This window comes from Denticeps clupeoides, chromosome 14 (genome assembly GCF_900700375.1).
Source record: "Denticeps clupeoides chromosome 14, fDenClu1.1, whole genome shotgun sequence".
Taxonomy (NCBI): Eukaryota; Metazoa; Chordata; class Actinopteri; order Clupeiformes; family Denticipitidae; genus Denticeps; species Denticeps clupeoides.
In genome coordinates this window covers 2,464,325-2,485,407 of record NC_041720.1, presented here as the reverse complement: position 1 = coordinate 2,485,407, position 21,083 = coordinate 2,464,325, and the positions used below count along the sequence as shown (strand labels likewise).

At 46.0% G+C, this 21,083-nt stretch overlaps 1 protein-coding gene across 1 annotated transcript; it reads left to right on the top strand.

The window, feature by feature from the left end:
• Positions 1–801: 801 nt before the first annotated feature.
• On the top strand, positions 802–21,002 carry ube2j1 (ubiquitin-conjugating enzyme E2, J1). The gene is made up of 8 exons (XM_029002130.1): positions 802–993; positions 9,887–9,960; positions 12,065–12,196; positions 12,732–12,816; positions 15,883–15,988; positions 18,417–18,546; positions 18,792–18,887; positions 19,810–21,002. Exons 1-8 carry the CDS (start codon positions 963–965, stop codon positions 20,104–20,106), a joined length of 951 nt encoding a protein of 316 aa, XP_028857963.1. The 5' UTR covers positions 802–962; the 3' UTR covers positions 20,107–21,002.
• The last annotated feature ends 81 nt before the right edge of the window (positions 21,003–21,083 follow it).

Genomic DNA, 21,083 nt, shown 5'->3' with positions numbered 1-21,083 from the left:
GCGCAGAAGGGGGAATCTTTAATGTTCACAGAAGACAACCACTAGCACTCTGTGTACAGATTCCGATGTTTCAGTGCGTGCTCAGCTCTTTTATAGGTACTGACAAACAAAGTCTTTTGGGGTGGGGTCTTCTTTTGGGGTCTTCTGGTTGTTTGTACTGTCTTCTGGCAGGGGCAGATAACCCCTTCAGCAGGGTCAAACCACAAGGTGCGAAGTTGACAGTTTTAACACGGTCGGGTACGGTTGTCTTGTTTCACTTCCTCTTTGAGTGATATGTTCCACTTCCTCTTTGAGTGAGTCTTTTGTTCCTTTGTTTGCACGACATCTGATAACAGATGTTTTACCAGTCTTTAGCAAAGTAACATATGTCAAAGCAGTATATTTCTACACATGTTTTCACTTATTTCACCGTTTTTTGTTAAGTACAGAACTTTTTTGTTAAGTCCAAACTTTTGGCCTGTACTGTATATATACACACACAATTTGTCACAATTATAACATTTATCAAACTCTGGTGAGATATTGCAGTTTCCTTCTTTTTGTGTATCGATGTGTGACGTGTGTAGATAACAGACTCTGTAGATCGTCGCTTGCAGGAGATCAGTCATTATTTTACAGAGTTGGGAGAGTTCTTCTCGCGCCATCTCTGCATAGCAACATCTGCATTATTACCGTCACTGTTGGGAAGGTGAAGAACTATCACCAGCACCGTCACCCTAAAACGTGTGCACATGACCCGAGCACATAGAACGCAGGTTTTAAATAAAGCTTCCGCGTTTCAAAATCGGCCGCCCGCCCACTTCCTGTTTTCGCGCGTCACGCAGCGCCGCCGCCGCCGCTGAGGGGAAGAAGGACGCAGGACCGAGAGCCACGTCAGGACATGCGAGGCGACGCGGCTCCCCTCCTGCCCGGCTAGCTCGATCCGAACCGAACCGAACCGAACCGCGCGGCGGAGCCCCGACATGGAGGGCCAGTACAACCTGAGGAGCCCAGGTGCGTCTGCGCCGGCGCCGGTGCCGGTCGCTTCGAGGGCGGCCCGGTTCCAGCAGAGCCGCTCTTTCCGTTTTAACCCGTCCATAATGAGACCTTTTAAAAGAGGGCCTTTTATTCTAATGGGCTCCGTACGTTCCACTCGCGGTTCGTATCGGCAGCGAGTTGTGAGAAGCAAGTGGTTTCCTGAGGAGACGGACAGCAGGTTCAGGTTATTTTTAATATATGTAGTTCTCACGCTCGAATGTTATTCAATTAAAATAATCTGCCTTTTATATATATTTAATTAGGTGACTATGTGATACTTATTAATACGAGGTCCCCGAGCCTGCCTACGGTCCTGCACTGGCCGGAAATGGCGGCAGGTGTAAACAAGAGCTGCGGCCATTCTGCATTCGGTCAGTTCGGACAGTCGGATCTGGACAGGAATAAAATAATCTGCCTTTTATATCTGGATGGTGACGCGTGTCCTCTGTATTCAACCGTCACCCTTGGTGAGCAGTGGGCGGCCATGACAGGTGCGTGGGGACGGTGCCTTCATCATGGGGACCCCAGTTCAGGATTCGAACCAGCAAACCTTCCGATTACGGGTCCGTTTCCTCGCCCGCTAGGCCAACACTGTCCCGGTGGACGCATATTGTACGGTACTTGATCAATATCACACTATTTCAGTGTGTATTTAACAGTTTTCACCTCGTTTCTGAATATAAAGCGGAATGCCATTTCAACCTAGACCTCCCCGGGTTTGAGGGATTTCGAACGATTTTGGGTTCCAGCCTGGAGCCGCACCTCCCACATGGTTCCATGAAAGGCCTTGCGCGAGGGGCTTAAATAGATCTGGTGTAATCCACAGGTACGCTCTTTCCATTTCCATACTCTCAGGCATATCCAAGACACGGAGAAGCGGAGCGCCGGTGGTGACCCCGTTACGTAATGGCGAGAACGGCCGACTACAGCAGACGCCGCGGCGGGTTATGTAACGCGGGGATGTTTTTAGGACCATAATCCCCCCCCGAAGCCATTGACTGGAGCCGGGGCATCTATTCGGGGGAAGAAGGACTTCTCCTTCACTTTTATTACACAGAAATTCAGCCTGCTAGATACCATTACCAATACATTTTAAATACCAAAATAAACCCACAACTACAAAATATCTTTATGTACAGAATTATATTGTAGGCAAACTCCCAACACTTTCTTTCCTGTCAATCACCATAATCTATTAAATATGTACATTTTAATACATGGGGTGCGATACACAAAATAATGTCGACAGTGTTCAGCAAAACAGAATATTACGTCCGCCAATATTTATAATCTAAAGTCACTTTCCAAAATTCAGCCGTGGTGCAGAATTACAGCCACTTTGATCCGGTCCCGTGATGAGATTTCCCAGGATGCATTGTTTTGGTGTCTGCAGCTTTAAATGCTAATGAGGAGGAGAAAGGCGGGACCAGGTGGATGGTGGCCTATAGAAGTGGAGGGAGAATTTGTGGAAATGACGTCATCAACACCGTTCACCGACAAAAATGAACTCGCTGGACCTCGTGTGACTGAACTAAAAAAAAATACATTTGTGCTCATTTTTACATCCAATGCTTTGCACGTTTGGAAGCCATGACGGTCGGTGGAGAATCTTTTAGGGGAGGGGCGGGAATTTCTCTGGGCGTAAAAAGCATGAGAAACGGTAGGTAACCTTTCCCCTTATGACGTCATAAGGGGACAAATTCCCAGATAAGACCCTCTGAGCTGCCACACTCTGAACGGTGAAGCAGAGCGACCCAAACTCTCTTTACACCTATCGCCATTTCTAGCCACTGCAGGACCACAGACAGACCCTTCCTTCTGACTCTGCAATGCACAGCATGAAGTCAGGTCCACGTAGCAGGTCCTGACGGATAAGTGTGTCTTGCAAAATTCTCATTTCGGGTTGACTTGAGCGCATGACTGAAATGTGCAGAATTTAGGAACCGAAGCGCAGCATGGAAACGCGCGTGTCTTGTCGAATCCTCGAAATCCGCCTCGACTCCGTCCACTTGATGGAACCACAGCTTTATATATGCAAATATAACATCAAAGATATATTTTCTCCCCAAAATGCTGCCACAGTGTCCTCTGTGATTCATGTAAAACCACCGCAGAACCCTGGCTGCGCTGTCTTTACGAGTTGTATGTTCGTCCGGGGGGGGGGGCTTGAACGCATGTGCATAATAATTAGAAGATGTCCCCTTTCAGGCAGTTAATTTTGGGTTGATTAACGTTGCCTGACTTGAGGCGAGTTAGTTTTAGCGGAATAATCGTACTTGCAAATGGCACTCGATTAACCTGAAGTTGACACGGAGCAGGAAAAATGTCACTTTCTCACAGTCAGTACTGATTTGAATGTTCAAGTATTTGAATAATCAGCGACGACTGCTGATTGGCCCCTACATTCATAATATTTTTGATATAATGTCATTTTGACTGTCTAGATGATATGTTTTTAGATCATTTATGACATTGCCTGGGTCAGAGTACTTTATTTGATTGGTTGAAAATTTTTAATTTTAATACTATATATTTTACGATGACCGAACATTTAGAATAGATCTTTCAGGAAATTATTTCTGGCTCCATATTCATTGCGTAAACAGTGTGCTGATTATCCAAGGACAGTTGAATCCTCACTACATGCTCCCATGTTCAGATTTGCCCAATAAAAGGAACTCACGCAGAGCGTCTGAGGCGAAACCTGCGACGTTTTGTGTTTTATTCCAAGCCGATTTGACCGCCCACGCGTTCAGCAAAAGTAAAACAAACTCCTTAGGCCGTGCTCCGCCCCTCCCCTGTCAAAGGCGTTTGAGGCTCTCGTCCCTTTCAGAAGAAATCCTCACACTGAAAGAATCTGACTCGAGGACATGTGGCGCTCTGAGCAGCGCGTGGTGGTTCTCCGTGCCCCAGCGTTCACATGGCAGCGTGATATCTTCCACGAGTGTAATGCCCCCAATTAATTGCACCAGACTAGAATTCTTTTTGTCTTAATTAGCAATGTTTGAGCGTAGGGTTACACATTTAAGCCTTCGGTGCTGCAATGCGAATAAACTCGCCTATTTACCCGCCTTGTCACGGCTGTGTGGACTCAACGCGGTGGAAAATGGAACGTTGTTAACACCCTCGACTCTTGTTGGTCTGTGGGTTAGCCCAGGGGTCATTTTAATAAGAATGCTCTATGTGGAGCAGAAGTGCTTATGCAAATATTTGTGCGGTGAGTGTGTTTGTATGGAAGGGTGTTTGCAACACAACCCTGGTCTTCACTGAGGGTTTGTGGCATCTGCGGGCCGATATTTAGTTATGTTCAAAAGTCTTAAAATTTGCATTACAAACTCGCAAAGCATCAAATAGTTGAAGAAAAATGCTTTTTAGCAAGTTGTAGCAAATATTTGATGGAATATTGCAAAAATGCAACCAGTCACACTGCTTGACATTTCAGATTAAAATAGAAATTGACAAGCATGAAGGGAAATAAGTAAGTTCTTGACCTTGGTATTTTTAATTAAATGCTTCTGTTCCTACTTCTTGACATTTTTCAGTTATGAGGCTGAAAAGGGCTTTTATATTCACCACTGTTCCTTTTGGGGTTCTTCGTTAAGCTCTGCCCACAGTGGGTTTCTGGGTAATGTAAATTTATGCTTTTGCTTCTTGCAATTAATTTTTTTTTGCGGGGGGATTTTTGAGAGGTTTTGCCCCGAGTTCTGATGTTAAAAAGTGTGAAATAACCTTCAAAAATATATCAGACCTTTCAGTTTCCCAGCAAAATGGATGAAGGTGCAGATATAGTGTCTTTACATGCTAGATATTTATTGCTTATTCTTGTCTGACTTAGGGCAAGCGTCAGTCCACAAGATATGGAGATATGGCCTTAATGTAATTTTTTTAGAAGTCCGTGTTTCCAGCCGTAGGCAGACCCCAAGTTCTGGCCTCTTCTCAGCCTTATGAGCGTGATGTATTAACTGTGTCATCTGTGTCCCTGGACCGTTTCAGTTTAAAGTGTAAAGTTCAGATGAGGCTGCGGAACAGCGGACGGGTAACATTTACATCTATATGGCGGTTATGGAAAGAGTTTTTCAGTTACTGCCGAAATATAAGACCGCAGACGTTTAATTTTTCAAATGGTCAACCCCCCCCCCCCAAATCGATCAAACCTTAACGTTTTGAATGTGCTAGTAATTTCACAACAGTGAGAACTTTTGGTTTTAGTGCATTGAAAATATACAGAATAATATTCGCAGCTTAAACTTGACTCACCAGGCACGTTCACCTGCATTAATGACAAATAAATGCACCGATGCTATTAAATGGGCGGTGCATAATTTTATCGGAGATAAATCTGCACTATGTTTCTTGCGATTGTGAACAATTGCCATCTAACGAACTAGTCGCTCCTCACTAATTCAGAAAGACAGTTTAAAACGCCACCTGGTTAATGGGAAATTATCGTAACATATAGAACTTATCCTGACCTTTAATCTGGTTACTGCCATAAACTCTGAAGTTGTGTTGAGTTCGAGTGGCTCTTTTTTAAAAATTTTTTTTTGAATTGATTGCCACATGTGATACACAGCAGCACAGCACACGTTGCACACAGTGAAATTTGTCCTCTGCATTTAACCATCACCCTGAGTGAGCAGTGGGCAGCCATGACAGGCGCCCGGGGAGCAGTGTGTGGGGACGGTGCTTTGCTCAGTGGCACCTTGGCAGATCGGGATTCGAACCGGCAACCTCCTGATTACGGTGCAGCTTCCTTAACCGCTAGACCACCACTGCCCCTTTCCTGGACCAACTGGATATTATAGTCCTGTAATATAGTAATTTTCCTTGCCATCTTCGGCCGCCCGTCATCCACGCTGTCTTGTCCTCTGGCGGTTCGGAAATCCAGGATGACGGTACGGTAGTTGCCAGGATACTGATTTGGAGGGAATGGAAGTCACCTTCTCCATCCTCTGACAGATGACTTGCATGTAGTGGAGAAGATTTCACGCTTGCTTTGAAGACCGTCCTGTTCCTCTCACCAGAAGCTAAGTCCAATCGTTACAAGTAATTAATTAGGCGGGTTTTGTTCCCCGCGTCCGGTCCCTGTACGTATAAAACGTAAGATATAAAAGGAAAGAGCGAGACGTCTCCGTTTCTCGCGGCCCTGATCCCTGTCAGTCACCGGCTGCCAGCCCTGGCGCTCACGTGGCAGGACTCCAGGCGTTTGGAGCTTTGTGCCGCGCGGCCCGTCAGGCCCGACGCGGGCCCCGGTGATCAAAGCGCCGGCGCCCGGCACCCGCGGCTGGTTAAGGGGGGCTGGGGAGGAGGGATGAGTGACGGGTGCAGCGGCTCGCGGCGTATGCTCCGCGCGCGGCGGGGGGCGCCCCGTAATGAGTGTGTGTGCGAGGCGGCGGTTTCATCAGCGCTGCGTTTCATGTAAAAAAAATAAGCTGCGGCGCTCTCATAAACGCACTCCAGGGACCCTTCATTGTGTGTGTGTTTGTGTGTGTGTTTCTGTGCCCTCCTCTGCAGTGTGTTGGTAAACACTCACTGGATCTCATTGTGTGTGTGTGTGCGTGTGTGTGTGTGTGTGTGTGTGTGTTTCTGTGCCCTCCTCTGCAGTGTGTTGGTAAACACTCACTGGATCTCATTGTGTGTGCGTGTGTTTGTGCGTGCGTGTGTGCGTGTGTGTTTCTGTGCCCTCCTCTGCAGTGTGTTGGTAAACACTCACTGGATCTTGCTGTTTGTGTGTGTGTGCGTGTGTGTGTGTGTTTCTTTGCCCTCCTCTGCAATATGTTGGTAAACACTCACTGGATCTTGCTGTGTGTGCGTGTGTTTTTGTGTGTGTGCATTTCTGTGCCCTCCTCTGCAGTGTGTTGGTAAACACTTGCTGGATCTCGGTGTGTGTGTGTGTGTGTGTGTGTGTAGGTGGGAACAGCACAACTGTTGCTGCTGCAGGAACAAAGGCGCAGTCTGTGGGCATGCTGGGAAACCGTGGCCCACTGTGGGCCGAGCCGCGGCGGATCTGTCGCCGGGCAGTGGGGGAGTGTATGATCGGCGCACCTGTCTGTCATTCCGCGTACCGACTATTTCTGTCGACCTCTCTCTCTCTCTCTCTCTCTCTCTCTCTCTCTCTCTCCCGTCTCGCCGTAGTTGTGCCGATCATTCCCCCTCAGACTGTCTGTCAGTCTGCATTTTTAAAACCGCGCCCGTCTGCTCTGCCAGTCCAACCTATTTCCGTCCGTCAGTCTCGCCGACTGAGCGCTGGCGCCTAATAACGCGAATCGGCCATCGGTTTTGTCACGATGGACGGCGGCGTGCGAGTCGTTCTCTGTTCCGCGGGGGGTCCAGTGTAGCTCGTTCTCCTGATCATGGCCGCCCCGGGGCCGCCACGATGTCTCATCACCTCCGTTAAAACGCTTTTCTGTTTTACTGCCGTTCAGTATTTGGTTCTGCCGTATAAAGCCAAGCTGGTTGGCCTTTCAGGAGAAAATGGTGGCAGCGGTGGCCTGGCGGTTAAAGGAAGCGGCCCCGTAATCGGAAGGTTGCCGGTTCGAATCCCGATCCGCCAAGGTGCCACTGAGCAAAGCACCGTCCCCACACGCTGCTCCCCGGGCGCCTGTCATGGCTGCCCACTGCTCACTCAGGGTGATGGGTTAAATGCAGAGGACCCATTTCACTGTGTGCACCGTGTGCTGTGCTGCTGTGGCTCACAAGTTAAAAGCGTAATTGGTTTTTGCCGCATCGCGCTCGGTTTAAATCCTCAGCACGCGGGCTGTTCGGCTCTTCATTTGCCCAATCTGTATATTTAACCGACCCAACAGATTGTGAACGTACGCGGCGGCGAGGAGTAAACATCCGAACCTAATCTGGCCGCGACGAGCGTCGGAGGGATGATTGCTTCGTAATTTACAGGCCGAACGGCCGCGCCGCATCGACTCCGGTGCTCTGCTGACCGCCGGGCTGATTAAGTCTCACGGTCGGCAAGAGGTCCCTCTGGCCGCTCGGATCAATCTGGAAAGTGCTGGAAAGCTCATCTGCCGCGTGCATCTAGCTTTAATAACGAACGCGCCGGACGGGGCCAACCAGGCGGCCCCAAGTCTCTACTGAGGAGTACGGTGCTGGATAATAAACCATGAAATATCAGACGTTATTTAATAATACAATTTTCACAATGATCAGTGTTTATGTATATTCATTTCTAAGAAAGTAAGTCTTATTTCTGATCAAAATAGAAAAATTATCTTTTCAAACTCACGTAAGTTTTAAGTCGGATTTTTTTTTTTTTTTAAGCATAGAAATCTGCCAGTGTGATGATAAAAAATTACTTGGCTAGAATTCTCAAAACTTTTTTAAGAATTCTAGAAAAGCCCCCAATTTTTGAAGAAAAAAAAACTTGTAATGTCAGTATCTATTTGGGATTCGTTGTGCTATTAACTAACACGACCATTTGTAGGAACCAAATTTCCATAGCAACGTGTATATTAATAACTAACAAGCCCCTGTGTGTGTTGCAGGATGCTTTTAAGCAAGTATATGCTTATTTTACACATTCTGTAAATTAGTTATTATACAATACATGTCTTAACAAGAGACCCCTGGTGTGGACGATCCAAAGTAATTCTCACTAAAAAGTAATTATCACTTCACTGTACTTTTCCAGCACAGGGATCTGTAACAGAGGCCTGGTTGGCCCAGGTTGAAGTCTGCAGTCATTTCCATTTTATTACATGATTTTGATTGGCTTTTGCTTGAAAAGCAGCACCCACAATTCATTCATTCATTCATTCATTCATTCATTCGTTCATTGCCCATTTGTCTGACCAATAACCAGAGCAGCACCCAGCCCAGGCCTGTCGCCGCTAGTTTACTTTCTTCCTGCCTCCCGTTCTCCTTCGAAGTTAGTCTCATTTTGCACCATATCAGTCCCTTCAATTGGCCCTCTGGAGCGGCTTTTCATTCGGAGAACTCGCGCCCACCCCCAATTACTCCCCAATTTCTGCAGCGTGGGACAGCTCTGTGACAAAAGCCGGCGCACAATGCAGACATTTCGCAAGGCTTCTGAGGGGATTTTCTGATGAGGACATCTCTGCCGGGCTCGGAGACTCACGCTCGTCCGACTCGGCGCTCGGCAAGCTAATGAGAAATTGATGCACCCCCCCCCCCCCAATTCAGGACTCTGCGCTAAATCATCCAAATGATTTATTCTGGAGTCTTACGGATGAAACATGGTAAACATCAGATTCGGGCTTGTTGATGCCAGCTTCCTCCCAGCGCCGGCCAGCAGCACCCAGCCGTGAGCGTGAGCCTCCCATCATGCGGCCATGAACTCATGATTAAACTCTCAATCCTCCGGAAACTCTACTCATTTCAATCGGATTAAGTGAAAGTGAAGTGATTGACACTGCAGCACAGCGCGCGGTGAAACGTGTCCTCTGCATTTAACCGTCAGCCTTGGTGAGCAGTGTGCAGCCATGACGGGCGCCCGGGGAGCAGCGTGTGGGGAAACGTTAATTAATGTGTTTAATTCCAAAGTCAATTATAAAAAATTTAATTAAAAACACTTCTGAAATTCTCTCAGAAATCTCGTCAAGTGTTCTTAACTTGTGCCGTTCTGTTCGCAGTGATGAATAAGTACGTTGTACCAAGGAAGTAGAGTGTCAGTCATGCCTACACTGTGTAGGCGTGGTTAATGGGGTTAGGGCGGGGTTAACTCTTAATTTGCTTTCTGTGATGTTGGTCCAAAGCCTCTCTCCTCCTTCCTGTTGTCTCCTCGAATTCAGGTCCAGTCACTTTATTTCTCAGAACTCGTGGTTGAATGGCCTCTGTTTTGTGTTTTTAAGCATTTTGAACAATTCCTTGAACTGTTGTGTTCTGTTTACGACAGCTGTGAAGAGGCTGATGAAAGAGGCAGCGGAACTCCGAGAGCCCACAGAACATTATCACGCCCAACCACTTGAGGTAATCAACGTCATTCTTCACCATGTAATGGATGTTGGGAGGCAGAACCCGGGCGCTGGTGACAGTGCATTTCTTGGTGGGTGTTTTGGGGAAACGAAAACAAATAATCACGCACCATGTGCTACAGTGCTCAGCATAAATGAGTACACCCCTTTTAAAAAGTACGAATTTAATCAGCAGCTCAATGACATTTCACAAGGCTGGGTTTTATTGAACACTTGTTTAACTCCATAACATGAAATTAAGGTTAATAATATAACTTAGGTTGCAATCTTCAACTTTACTAAAATTCGTTGAAGCAAAAATGGGTACACCCTGCAAGAAAAACTACTACATCTAGTCATTTTTATGATCACCGTGATTTTCAAGCACCGCACCAAGTCTTCTAGGCATGGAATGAACAAGTTGGCGACATATTGCAACATCCATCTTTTTGGATTCTTCAAGAACAACCTCTTTTACAGCCTGGATGCTGGATGGAGAGTGATGCTCAACTTGCCGCTTCAGAATTGCCCACAGGGGTTCGATTGGGTTCAGGAGACAAACACCTTCGCCCTGTTCTTCTTCAGAAATGCAACAGTAGCTTTAGATGTGGGTTTTGGATCATTGTTGTGTTGGAAAAGTGCACGACGACCAAGTGCACGGAGTGATGGCAGCATCTTCTTCAGTATAGGGCAATGCATTGTTGAGTTCATGATACTATCAATGAAATGCGACACTCATGCAGTGGTGGCCTAGCGGTTAAGGAAGTGGCCCCGTAATCATAAGGTTGCCGGTTTGAATCCCGATCCACCAAGGTGCCACTGAGGTGCCACTGAGCAAAGCACCGTCCCCACACACTGCTCCCCGGGCGCCTGTCATGGCTGCCCACTGCTCACTCAGGGTGGTGGGTTAAATGCAGAGGACAAATTTCACTGTGTGCACCGTGTGCTGTGCTGCTGTGTATCACATGTGACAATCACTTCACTTTACTTCATGCATCTCATTCAGTCTGATTTCTTCAGAGTATAGAATCCCAGTAGTCTTCATCTCCTTCAACATGGACCCTAGCAAATACTAGGCATGCTTTTTTGTGCATGGGCTCTGTCCATGGCAGGCTTCCTTCATGGACTATACCCATGCATGCATTCCTCTGCAGTGTGCGTCGTATGGTGTCACAGGAAACGGTCACTCCAGTTTGGCTTTCCACTGCTTTAGCTAACGGCAGCGAACTTGCATGCGGATTTTCTTCGACCCTTCTCATTAGAAGACGCTCCTGAACGTCTTCCGTGAACGGCCTGGACGTCTGTCTAAGATGGTTGCAGTTCCATCTTTCCTAAATTTTTGGATCACTTTTGCTATTGTACATAGCATTTTACATGCACTATCTACTATATAGCATCCGCAGTGCAACATATATATACTATATACCATCTGCCGTGGATAGAATACCATTCCTCACCCACTATATATATATTATATACCATCTGGTGTGCACTATTTACTATGCCACGTGTTACATGTGTACATCCGCCGTGCACTATATAATATATATAGCTTTGTGCTATATACTATATACACTGTACACTGTATTATCCACCATGCACTATATACCATACGCTACGCACTGTATAATATATACTCTCCGCACTATATACTTGTACTATATACCACACACTGTGTGAAAGTGAAGTGATTGTATTGTGAAACACTGCAGGACATGGTGCACACAACGAAATGTGTTTAACCATCACCCTTGGTGAGCAGTGGGCAGCCATGACAGGCGCCCGGGGAGCAGTGTGTGGGGACGGTGCTTTGCTCAGTGGCACCTTGGCAGATCAGGATTCGAACCGGCAACCTTCTGACTACGGAGCTTGTTTACATGCTTATATTCTTATACTATACACAAATGAATCACTATATATGGATAGCCTGTCCATTACTTCTTTAAATTTTTATATATATATATATAAAATCGTAAATTATCATGTAGACAAAAATACACTAATTAAAATACTAGTGTCTTCCTGCTCAATAAAATTGACTTTTTTTATTTTTAAGTAAGAAAGCCCCTGAACCCTGATGTGTTCTGGAATACCCTAAAATGTCTCATCTTCACATCCAGGACAACCTTTTTGAGTGGCACTTCTCTGTCAGGGGACCTCCCGATTCTGATTTCGATGGCGGGGTGTACCACGGCAGGATAGTCCTGCCCCCCGAGTACCCCATGAAGCCCCCCAGCATCATCCTTCTAACGGTAAGTGCGGGCGATTCTGCTCATCTCCGGCTGATCTGTCACACTCTGCCTCTGAAGTAACGTGTGAGATGAAAAGGCAACCTGACGTGACGGAGAGCCGCGGTGATCAAAGCGGCGCCGGCTGGCAGGTGTGATGTTAACGTTTCATCTCGACCGGCCTGTGCCGTGCCACGCGGAGCGGAGCGACGGATGCCACCTCCGCAGAGGCGCTCCCCAACTGCACCCCCGACAAATGTGCACGTTGACTTCTGTAATTGCCTGTTGTCTGATTATTTGTCTCTTTTTGCCTTACCGCTTTCGGGTCAAGTTTTGCAGGTAGTATGGCAAAGGCGTGCCATCATAATCAGTCCATTATCCTTAACTTCCTTTCAAGTCTTCCACCCTGCCTTTATCTGCCTTTGTCTTTGAAGACATGTCACGCCATGCCTACTTCCCCCTCCTCTTGTTCTGTTTGGTTTGATCTTGAAAGCGAGCAGCGTTTTCCGCCTTGTCGCGCTCCCGCTCCATCGTGACCTGAGAATCTTTCCTTCCGCAGCCCAATGGGAGGTTCGAGGTGGGCAAGAAGATCTGTCTGAGCATCTCGGGCCATCACCCGGAGACCTGGCAGCCATCTTGGAGCAGTAGGTACCCCTGTAGCAAGGAGCCGTGCTGGTTACTTGCACACATAGGACTTGCTTTAATGTCCACTAGTGTAGGATTTATATAAGTGTGTGTGTTTGTGTTATATATGAGAGTTATCTATCTCTGCCTTTTTGTTGGTGTGTAATTATTTCTGTAACTCATCCGCCAACTCAGAACGTGACACCTCTCATCCACCCTGCTTTCTCATTTAAACTTTTTATTTTCAATTGGTCAACATGCTCAGTATGGCGCGCACACACAGACAAACACACACACACACACTTCAAATACACCACGGTAATTTACCAACTCTTCAGGTGTACCCATTGCACTTTCCCCATATTACCCATTACTTTCCCCATTGCACATGTGTAGATCTCGATTGTACATTTGAAGATTTATACATATTTATTTTCCTGCTGCTATTTACCTCAGTTTTTGCTGTTATTACTTCTGTTTCTATCCACTTTCTGCCATAACAAATGCAATTTCCCACTTGTGGGACTAATAAAGGTTGATCTTATCTTATCTTCGTGTTGCCAGGTACGTTGCTATTTCAACTATGCACCAAAGCACGGACTAAATGTGATCTGATTTAATGTCTGTGACTAGTGAGAAATGAGAATTGAGCTCCTGTACCTCTTCTCCATTTTCCCCCCAAATCTGGCAACACTGGAGTGCTTGAGTGTCTTCTGCCTGCACCTCTGTTTACCTCCGTTTTTTAGCCTCATAACAAGACTTGTTCACGACACCATGAGACATCACAAGCACGATCGGTCGGGTCCAAACATTCAGGTAGATTACCAGTGGTTGAATTAGAGAATTCTGATTGGTGGAATTGGTGGGGCCGACTTTCTGAGCACATACAATGTCCTATTTTAAATTCTACCTCCATGTCTCAAGGGGCTGTAACAGAACCCTTACAGATGACACCTGCCAATCATGACAAACAGTGAAATATTTAGACTGATATGGCATTGAGTCATGTGAATAAAATAAATATATTCAGACTGCATATCATATTACACATGCCTTATTAAACTCAGACAGTTTGAAATAACAGGGAAATGAAACGTGGCTTATTTCAGTTTGTGAATCATGACTACTGGTAAACCATGGAGATTATTTAATGTGTGTCCGTGTGCTGTTTTTGAGTTGGGCAACATCAGTGTTGGGCACGTTACTAAAAAAAGTAATTAGTTAGTTTTTTTAAAAAGCATTATAACAGGGAAAGTAAAATGCTCAAATATGTAATATGTGGACATCGTGGATTCTGCCGCCTTCTTCATTAGCGGGAATATTCCACAGCAAAACCGCTTCTTTTCAACTCGCCATGGCAGTGTGGTTGGCCTCACCATGAAGTCAACCTTAGTCGTCATCACTTGTGCAGTCATCTGCCCCCCTCGACAAAGAAAATAAAAATAAAAAGTGGATCGTCTCAGGGTCTTCAGACACATGAGCGCATACTTCTGTGAACTCTCTCTCGCTCTCTAACGGCTTCCCCCAACGTTCGGCACTAAACTTGGCGCTCCCTCTTTGCCTGGCGGGAATGAGCGGATTATGGGTCCCATTTGAATTTAAATGAAGGCGATATGCAAATGCCCCTTTTTCCTCTGCCATTTTTTACTTGCCTGATAGTTCTATGCTGTTTATGCCCCCCCTTCACTCCACTAATTGAAATGAGACGAGAGGAAAAAAAATGAAGTGTTATCCTGAAGGCATCGCAGAAGCAAGGTGCAAAGCACGTTGAGTGTTCTTCGTGGAAATCGATGCGCCCTTCATACAAGTTATTTTGTGTTTTTTTATCCACTGATTTGCTGGCTTTATTATTAGAGCACAGCACGGCACCAAAAAAAAATGTTTTCAAAGGGTTCCGCACAGTAACTTTGCTTATCATGACAACCACTATTTTGGGATATATGTCTGTATAGAATTATGTGCAAATAGTGGATGCAAAAAATGTTTTTGTGATCCTCAACGTTAAAACCACCTGCTTTAATATAGAGCAGATATAGAGTTGGTTTGGCCACCATTTACATTTACAGAGCGACCATTTACTTATCCAGAGCGACTCCGGGGGTCCCCCCCTGGAGACACTCAGGGTTAAGTGTCTTGCTCTGGGACACAATGGTAGTAACCATTCACTCCACCCTACCGTGGTATTCATATGTTGTGGCTGGAGGTTGCAACGATCTCTATGATGCTTCTCGGAAGTGAAGGTTTCTGGCGTAGCGCTAATATTGCCGTTCAGTTGTTCCGGATCTCCTGCCGTGCCACCATTCGGTGAATTCTGAAAAGTTGACGTTGAACCAGTCCATCACCTGTCAGCGATTTCTTGTTGCGCGTGTTGCTCTGTGTTCGGACTGATTTGACAGTTTGAGGTCGTTTCCTGTGGAAAAATGTCTCCGAGGCGTTTACATTCACAAAGAAGAAGTGTGTAATCTCTCCTCCTCTCTCTTCCTCCCACCTTCCAATTATACCGCGCCACGAGCAGTGTCATAAATATCATTAACGACTGCACAAGTTGCACTTGAATAAACGAAAAGACATCAAATATTTCTCTATAAATTTTTTTTTACAGTTGCCACGACTACAGCATGCTCAGTGTAGATTAAAGGTCCCTTTTAAGATGACTTCCTTTGTTGTTTCTATTGTTCTGCTCGTTTCCTTTAGCAAAAAGACACAAAGAAGAAACGTGGGGATTTACCCGCCACGGTGCATGAGCGAGTATCACTGTTCAAATGGAATAGCAGATATTATTTTATCCCCCTCCCGCTCAGCTGGAACTGTCCGGATAACACTGCTTCTGTGACCTCCACGGCGGACGTATCGGGAGGGGTGTCCCGTGTCGACCGCAGAAAATCCTGTCTTAAACGGGGTGGGGTGAACGGAGCGTTTCCCACGGTTACGCAACATAGTTGGCCGCCTATTAATTCATTTATCTACTTACAAATAAATCTGTGCGGCCTCATCTACAGATAACTGCAGTTTTTTTTTTTTATTTTATTTATAACTATATCTAAAAAGACATTTCTTCACACCCCCTTTTCTTTTTTCGTCCCCAGTAAGGACCGCTCTAATAGCCATCATCGGCTTCATGCCAACCAAAGGAGAGGGCGCAATCGGATCCCTTGATTACACTCCGGAGGAGAGACGAGCCCTGGCCAAAAAGTAAGATTTACCGGATTAAACCTCCACCCTCCCCTCCGCAGGTGGCAAGCGAGACGTTCGCCGCCTCGGGTCAGAAGAACCCACGTGTTCGGACGGATGCTGCCTTGTGGAGCTTTCTGTTGTGTGTTTGTGTGTGTTACTAATCCTCTGCATGCACACAAACACTTCCATCATATGACTGACAGTTCTGTAATAACAGAAATCATTAACGCAACCCGTTTTTCCCTTTTATTGCTCCGACTGTAAATGATGAAATAATGGCAGTTCGCCACGTTAGAAACAGCCACTCTGGGCGTCTTATTTTTGAATGCTGTTCAAAGTTTAAGTAAGTTGCATCAAAGTTTAAACATTTTATATTAAAATCTAATTGGATTTTATGTGTGTGTGTGTGTGTGTGTGTGTGTATATATATATATATATATATATATATATATATATATATTTACAAGTAGAAAGCTTTCTTCAATATATTCTTCAGTAAAGGATTTCTGTCAAATGCAGTATATAATGTACCTAGTTTATATTTCAAGCATATTGTAATGATTTTAATTTTTTAATTTAATTTTTTTTTTTCATTTATTCGTTATATCGAACCACCATGATAATGACTTAAAAAAACATTTACCCCAGCGTAAGGAATGTATCGGCACGTTATTAGAGATTTTATCAATTCTAGCGTATCTCTTGGCTTTATTCCTTTATTCCCCCACCCACCGGGCATATAAACGAGCGGCCGGTGATGGCCACACAGCCATCAAACTCTGCCGGCCCGTTCGGCCCCCGGGGGCCCGCTGTCGTTTCATTAGTGGGTGAGAATGGCAGTCTCGCTCGGGCACGTTCCTCCGCTTGAACTGGGGACAAAAGAACGCGCGACAGGAGCGGCGGCCCGTGTGACTGACCCGCCCGTTAACGCGAGTGGATGTGGGCTCTTTAGCGAGCGCAGTTCTCATTAGCACGCGGAAATTGGAAGTGACGGGAGGAACTCTCTCGTCGTCTATAAATAACGCGCACGCCTCACAGGGTGAAAAACGTACGTGGGTTCTGTGGTCTGGGGCGCTCTCTCTTGTTCCAGGTGATTTGTGTGCCGAGGTTCAGGAAAAAAAAAACATTTGGGAACCCCCCCCCCCCCCCCCCCCCCCCCCACACACACACACACACACACACACCAATATCCAAATGCCACGAATCTGGTGGGTTGTGGTTACCGTACGGTGATAAAAACAAGGTGTGTGGTTTGCGCCGAGACGCCCTACCGTCCCCAATTCTGTCTTCCTGTCCGCGTCCCAGCACCTCTGTTCTAACGGTTACAGTACAGGATGAGACGCACACACGCCTGGTTCTTCTCTTCATCGCGTGATCTTTATTTAAGACCCAACAGAACTCTCTGAAATGGAAGATAAAAATGGCATGCATTTCAGCTCCTAGTGTCGGACATGTTCATTAATGTCACATCACAAGTGTCTGCACACAGGATATCTGCAGGCGAGGAGGAACTAAGGACCAACCCAGCCCCCTTTTTGTTTGTGTGTAATTATTTCTGACGCCCAGAAGATGAATTTTTGTGATGTTTTTATCAACACACGTTTTAAAGGCAAGGAGACTGTAGATGTGACTTGTATAGAGCCTGTCCTAATTTTTTGTTTATTCTTTATTAGTCTTACTCACGTTTAGACTCATTTTATTCTAGTTAAGTTTCAGTTTATTTAGTTTAGTTATTTATTTTCTTCAATCATATTCAATTATATTTAACCCAGTCAAGATAGTGAACTGATTGTCATTGTTACACGGTGACACAGTGAAATGTGTCTTCTGCTTCTAACCATCACCCTTGGTGAGCAGTGGGCAGCCAATAATGTCGCATAGGGGGGACTGTCAAGGGGACCTCGGTTGACCCAGTAGATCAGACAAAAACTACATCCATTCCATACAGGAAGACGCTCTGATTTGTTCCGTGTTTTTCGACACATTTTCACCCACCCATCTGCTCATCCATCAGAAGTCTCCTGAAAAGTCATTAATTCCACGATTGCGTATTACGGAATATGGGAGATCCAGGAAACAGAAACCACGATATGATAACGATTACGTTGTCTCCTATTTTTTTTATGGTAGTTTTTAATCTTGTAAACCATATTTTGACTTGTTTTTATTTGTCAACAATATTACATGATATATTTCGTTATAGTTATTGTCACATGACCAGCATTTAAGTCTTTACTCGTCTTCATCACGTCATCAGATTTATCACGTCAAAAGTTCATTGACTGAGATATTTCCCTATTTTCCCTTGTACACAAACGTGACCACGCCCACCACCATCACCAATGAACGAATGTGACTACTGAACACTGCGTATAAATGTGCGTAAATGAATATCGCAGGGTGTGCGTGTATCTGCAGGACTTTTATTCCTCCTCCTCTTCGCCAGGTCTGAGGACTTCAGCTGTGACGCGTGCGGCTGCTGCATGCGCGCCGCTCTGCTGCCCCTCTCCGCCAACAGCGCCCCCCGGCCAGAGGACCAGCAGGCTGCAGCGCTCGCGCAGCAGATCAGCTTCAAGGTACGGCCCTCCGCCCACAATCCCCCGGCCACGCGCCTCACGCTGACCTCTGATGCAACGTGAGGCCAGGTCAACATGTGCGGCCCTGACTCCACCCAGATTAAGTGTGTGTGTGTGTGTGTGTGTGTGTGTGTGTGTGTGTGTTAAAAATAAATAAATATATAAACAAATCTATTAAATAAGTTCAGCGCAGATCTGTGGTGTGTGGCTGGGCTGTGACCGCAGTGGGCGTGTCTTTCGTGCAGGCGGAGTCCAGCACACCCAGAAGCGCCAGTCTGAGTGGAGGCGCTGAGGTCGAGTCAGGAGACGCTCAGGAGACCACACCCCCCCTGGAGGAAAGAGTAAGGAGACCAATCACACACACACACACACACACACACACACATAATGCCAACAGCTGAATTGCCACGATCCTATCGTCGATAGGACAGACACACACACACACACACACACACACACACACACACACACACGGACACTATGAGGATTATTTACTTATTGCCGTAGTGGTTTTCAGTGGCAGATGGTTTGCTTGGCAGCTCATGATTATACCACCTTGTTTTTGGCTGTTTTTTTTTTTTTTACCGTACCCATTAAACTGTATTGAATGTGGGGAAAAAAAGGAATTGCGAGTCACAGTGGGGAGTCCGGAGAGTTCGGGGATGACCGCGTCTGGTGATTTGGGCCCCATGCGGCTCTGCAGCTGGGACACTCGCATGCCTGAGGTGACGGGCCACCAACGCCAACCTCAGATCTTCGGTTACCCTTCATTTTACGAGAGATTATTCCACCTGTTATACTGTTATTAAATATCATATTGATTATTGGTTAATGGTAGGGTGTGTGAGTTACAGACTCCTTCCCTTTTTAACTTCTTCATAAAGCTGTATTATAAATGATAAATAATAACGAATGATTGAAATTACAGACCCATTTACTGAAATTATATGGAATATAATATGAAATGCTAATAATTTTTAGCTGGTTTATGGTATTCAAATTATAGGTTTGTGTCAATATTTAAGTGAATGTGAAGTGATGGTCATTGTGAAGCACAGCACACGGTGACACGATGAAACGTGTCCTCTGTATTTAACCATCTCCCTTGGTGAGGGAGGCACTCAGGGTTAAGTGTCTTGCTCAGGGACACGATGGTAGTAAGTGGGGTTTGAACCTGTGACTTCTGGTTCATGGAGGAGTTTGATGTTCTGGTCTGGGATACATGTATGCATTCTCTGATCCTCCATGCCATTGTCTCCTCAGGCCGATGCCAATTCTCCAGCTGACCATGAGGAGCCGCCCGCTTCTGAAGCCCCTCCTACTCCGGGCCCCGATGGCGGCAGCAACTCCCGATCGATGAGCCCTCGGCAGCGGCGCCAGCAGCAGCCGCCTCGCCGGCCGCCCACCTTCCCGGCATTTCCCGCCACCCCTCACCCCCCGGCTGACGGCAGCCACACCGGCTCGGCCGTGCTCATCGTCCTCCTCACCCTGGCCCTTGCCGTGCTCATCTTCCGTCGCGTCTACCTGGCCAACGAGTACAAGTTCGACTACGAGCTGTGACCACGCCCACCCCGGCAAACGTCAGACTTGATGCCCCTCCCCCAGCTGCCGAAAGTGACATCGTGGCCAGCTGGGAGGGGCGTACTATTACAGTAATGAAAGATATCATTCTTCAAGAAGTCCAGATACACTTTATATACACACACACACACACATACATAATATATATAGTATATGTGGATAGTTTTGATACCGTTCAATCGGTTTAGCAAAGTTTATAAGGCAGGACCATTGCAGATATGGAGACGTCGTTCATGGCGGTTGGTGGTTAGCCGCGGCTCGTTTAATACTTGGTGCGAGCTGAAGTGTGCGCGCACCATCACCACCACCACCACCACCTTCTCGGCTCTTTCCCACGGCCGTCTGGCCGAAATGAGCACAGTAGCAACAGATCAGCAGATCGTTTTCTAATCCCGGCTTGGCTCTGTAAAATGTGCGATTTTGGGACGAATGAAGATGGTCATTTTAATGTAGTCATCGTCATTTCTGAATTTCTTCAAAATTCCATGCAGTGTTCAGGATAGATTTTACTGTTAAACCAGATTTAATTGCCCAGTTATGTTTTATTAGTGGCTCATCGGTAAGATGCTACTCATGAATGTTGGTGAGGACATAAATGATCTCAAACACGATGTAGTTTTATTGTTTTAGCATTTAAAAAAAAAAAAAGTCATCTGCTTTTTTGAGGCGAAGAAAAAAAAAAATCAATCTTCAACCCACTGGACCCAACCAAGTACTGGAATAGCAGAAGATTTTTATTAATTTTGCGAAGCACTTTTTGCTAATTGCTCCTCCAGTTAATGGGCAGAGGTCAACTGTATTATTTTACATGTCGTAATTCCTGTACTTTACTTAGACAAAAATTCTAAATAAAGAAAAATATCGAAGCAAAAAAAGTCTATTCGTGGTTATAATAACTGTTATTTGATGTGTGTGAGTGTGTTCAGCCTCTGCATTTCGTTGTGTCTGAAAGTGGC

Excerpts from the sequence above, each read along its gene's own strand:
- ube2j1 (XM_029002130.1), top strand. The coding sequence starts at position 963 with ATGGAGGGCCAGTACAACCTGAGGAGCCCAG. Across the intron at positions 9,961-12,064 it reads ATCACGCCCAACCACTTGAG|GACAACCTTTTTGAGTGGCA; the intron begins GTAATCAACGTC and ends CTTCACATCCAG. Across the intron at positions 15,989-18,416 it reads AGACGAGCCCTGGCCAAAAA|GTCTGAGGACTTCAGCTGTG; the intron begins GTAAGATTTACC and ends CCTCTTCGCCAG.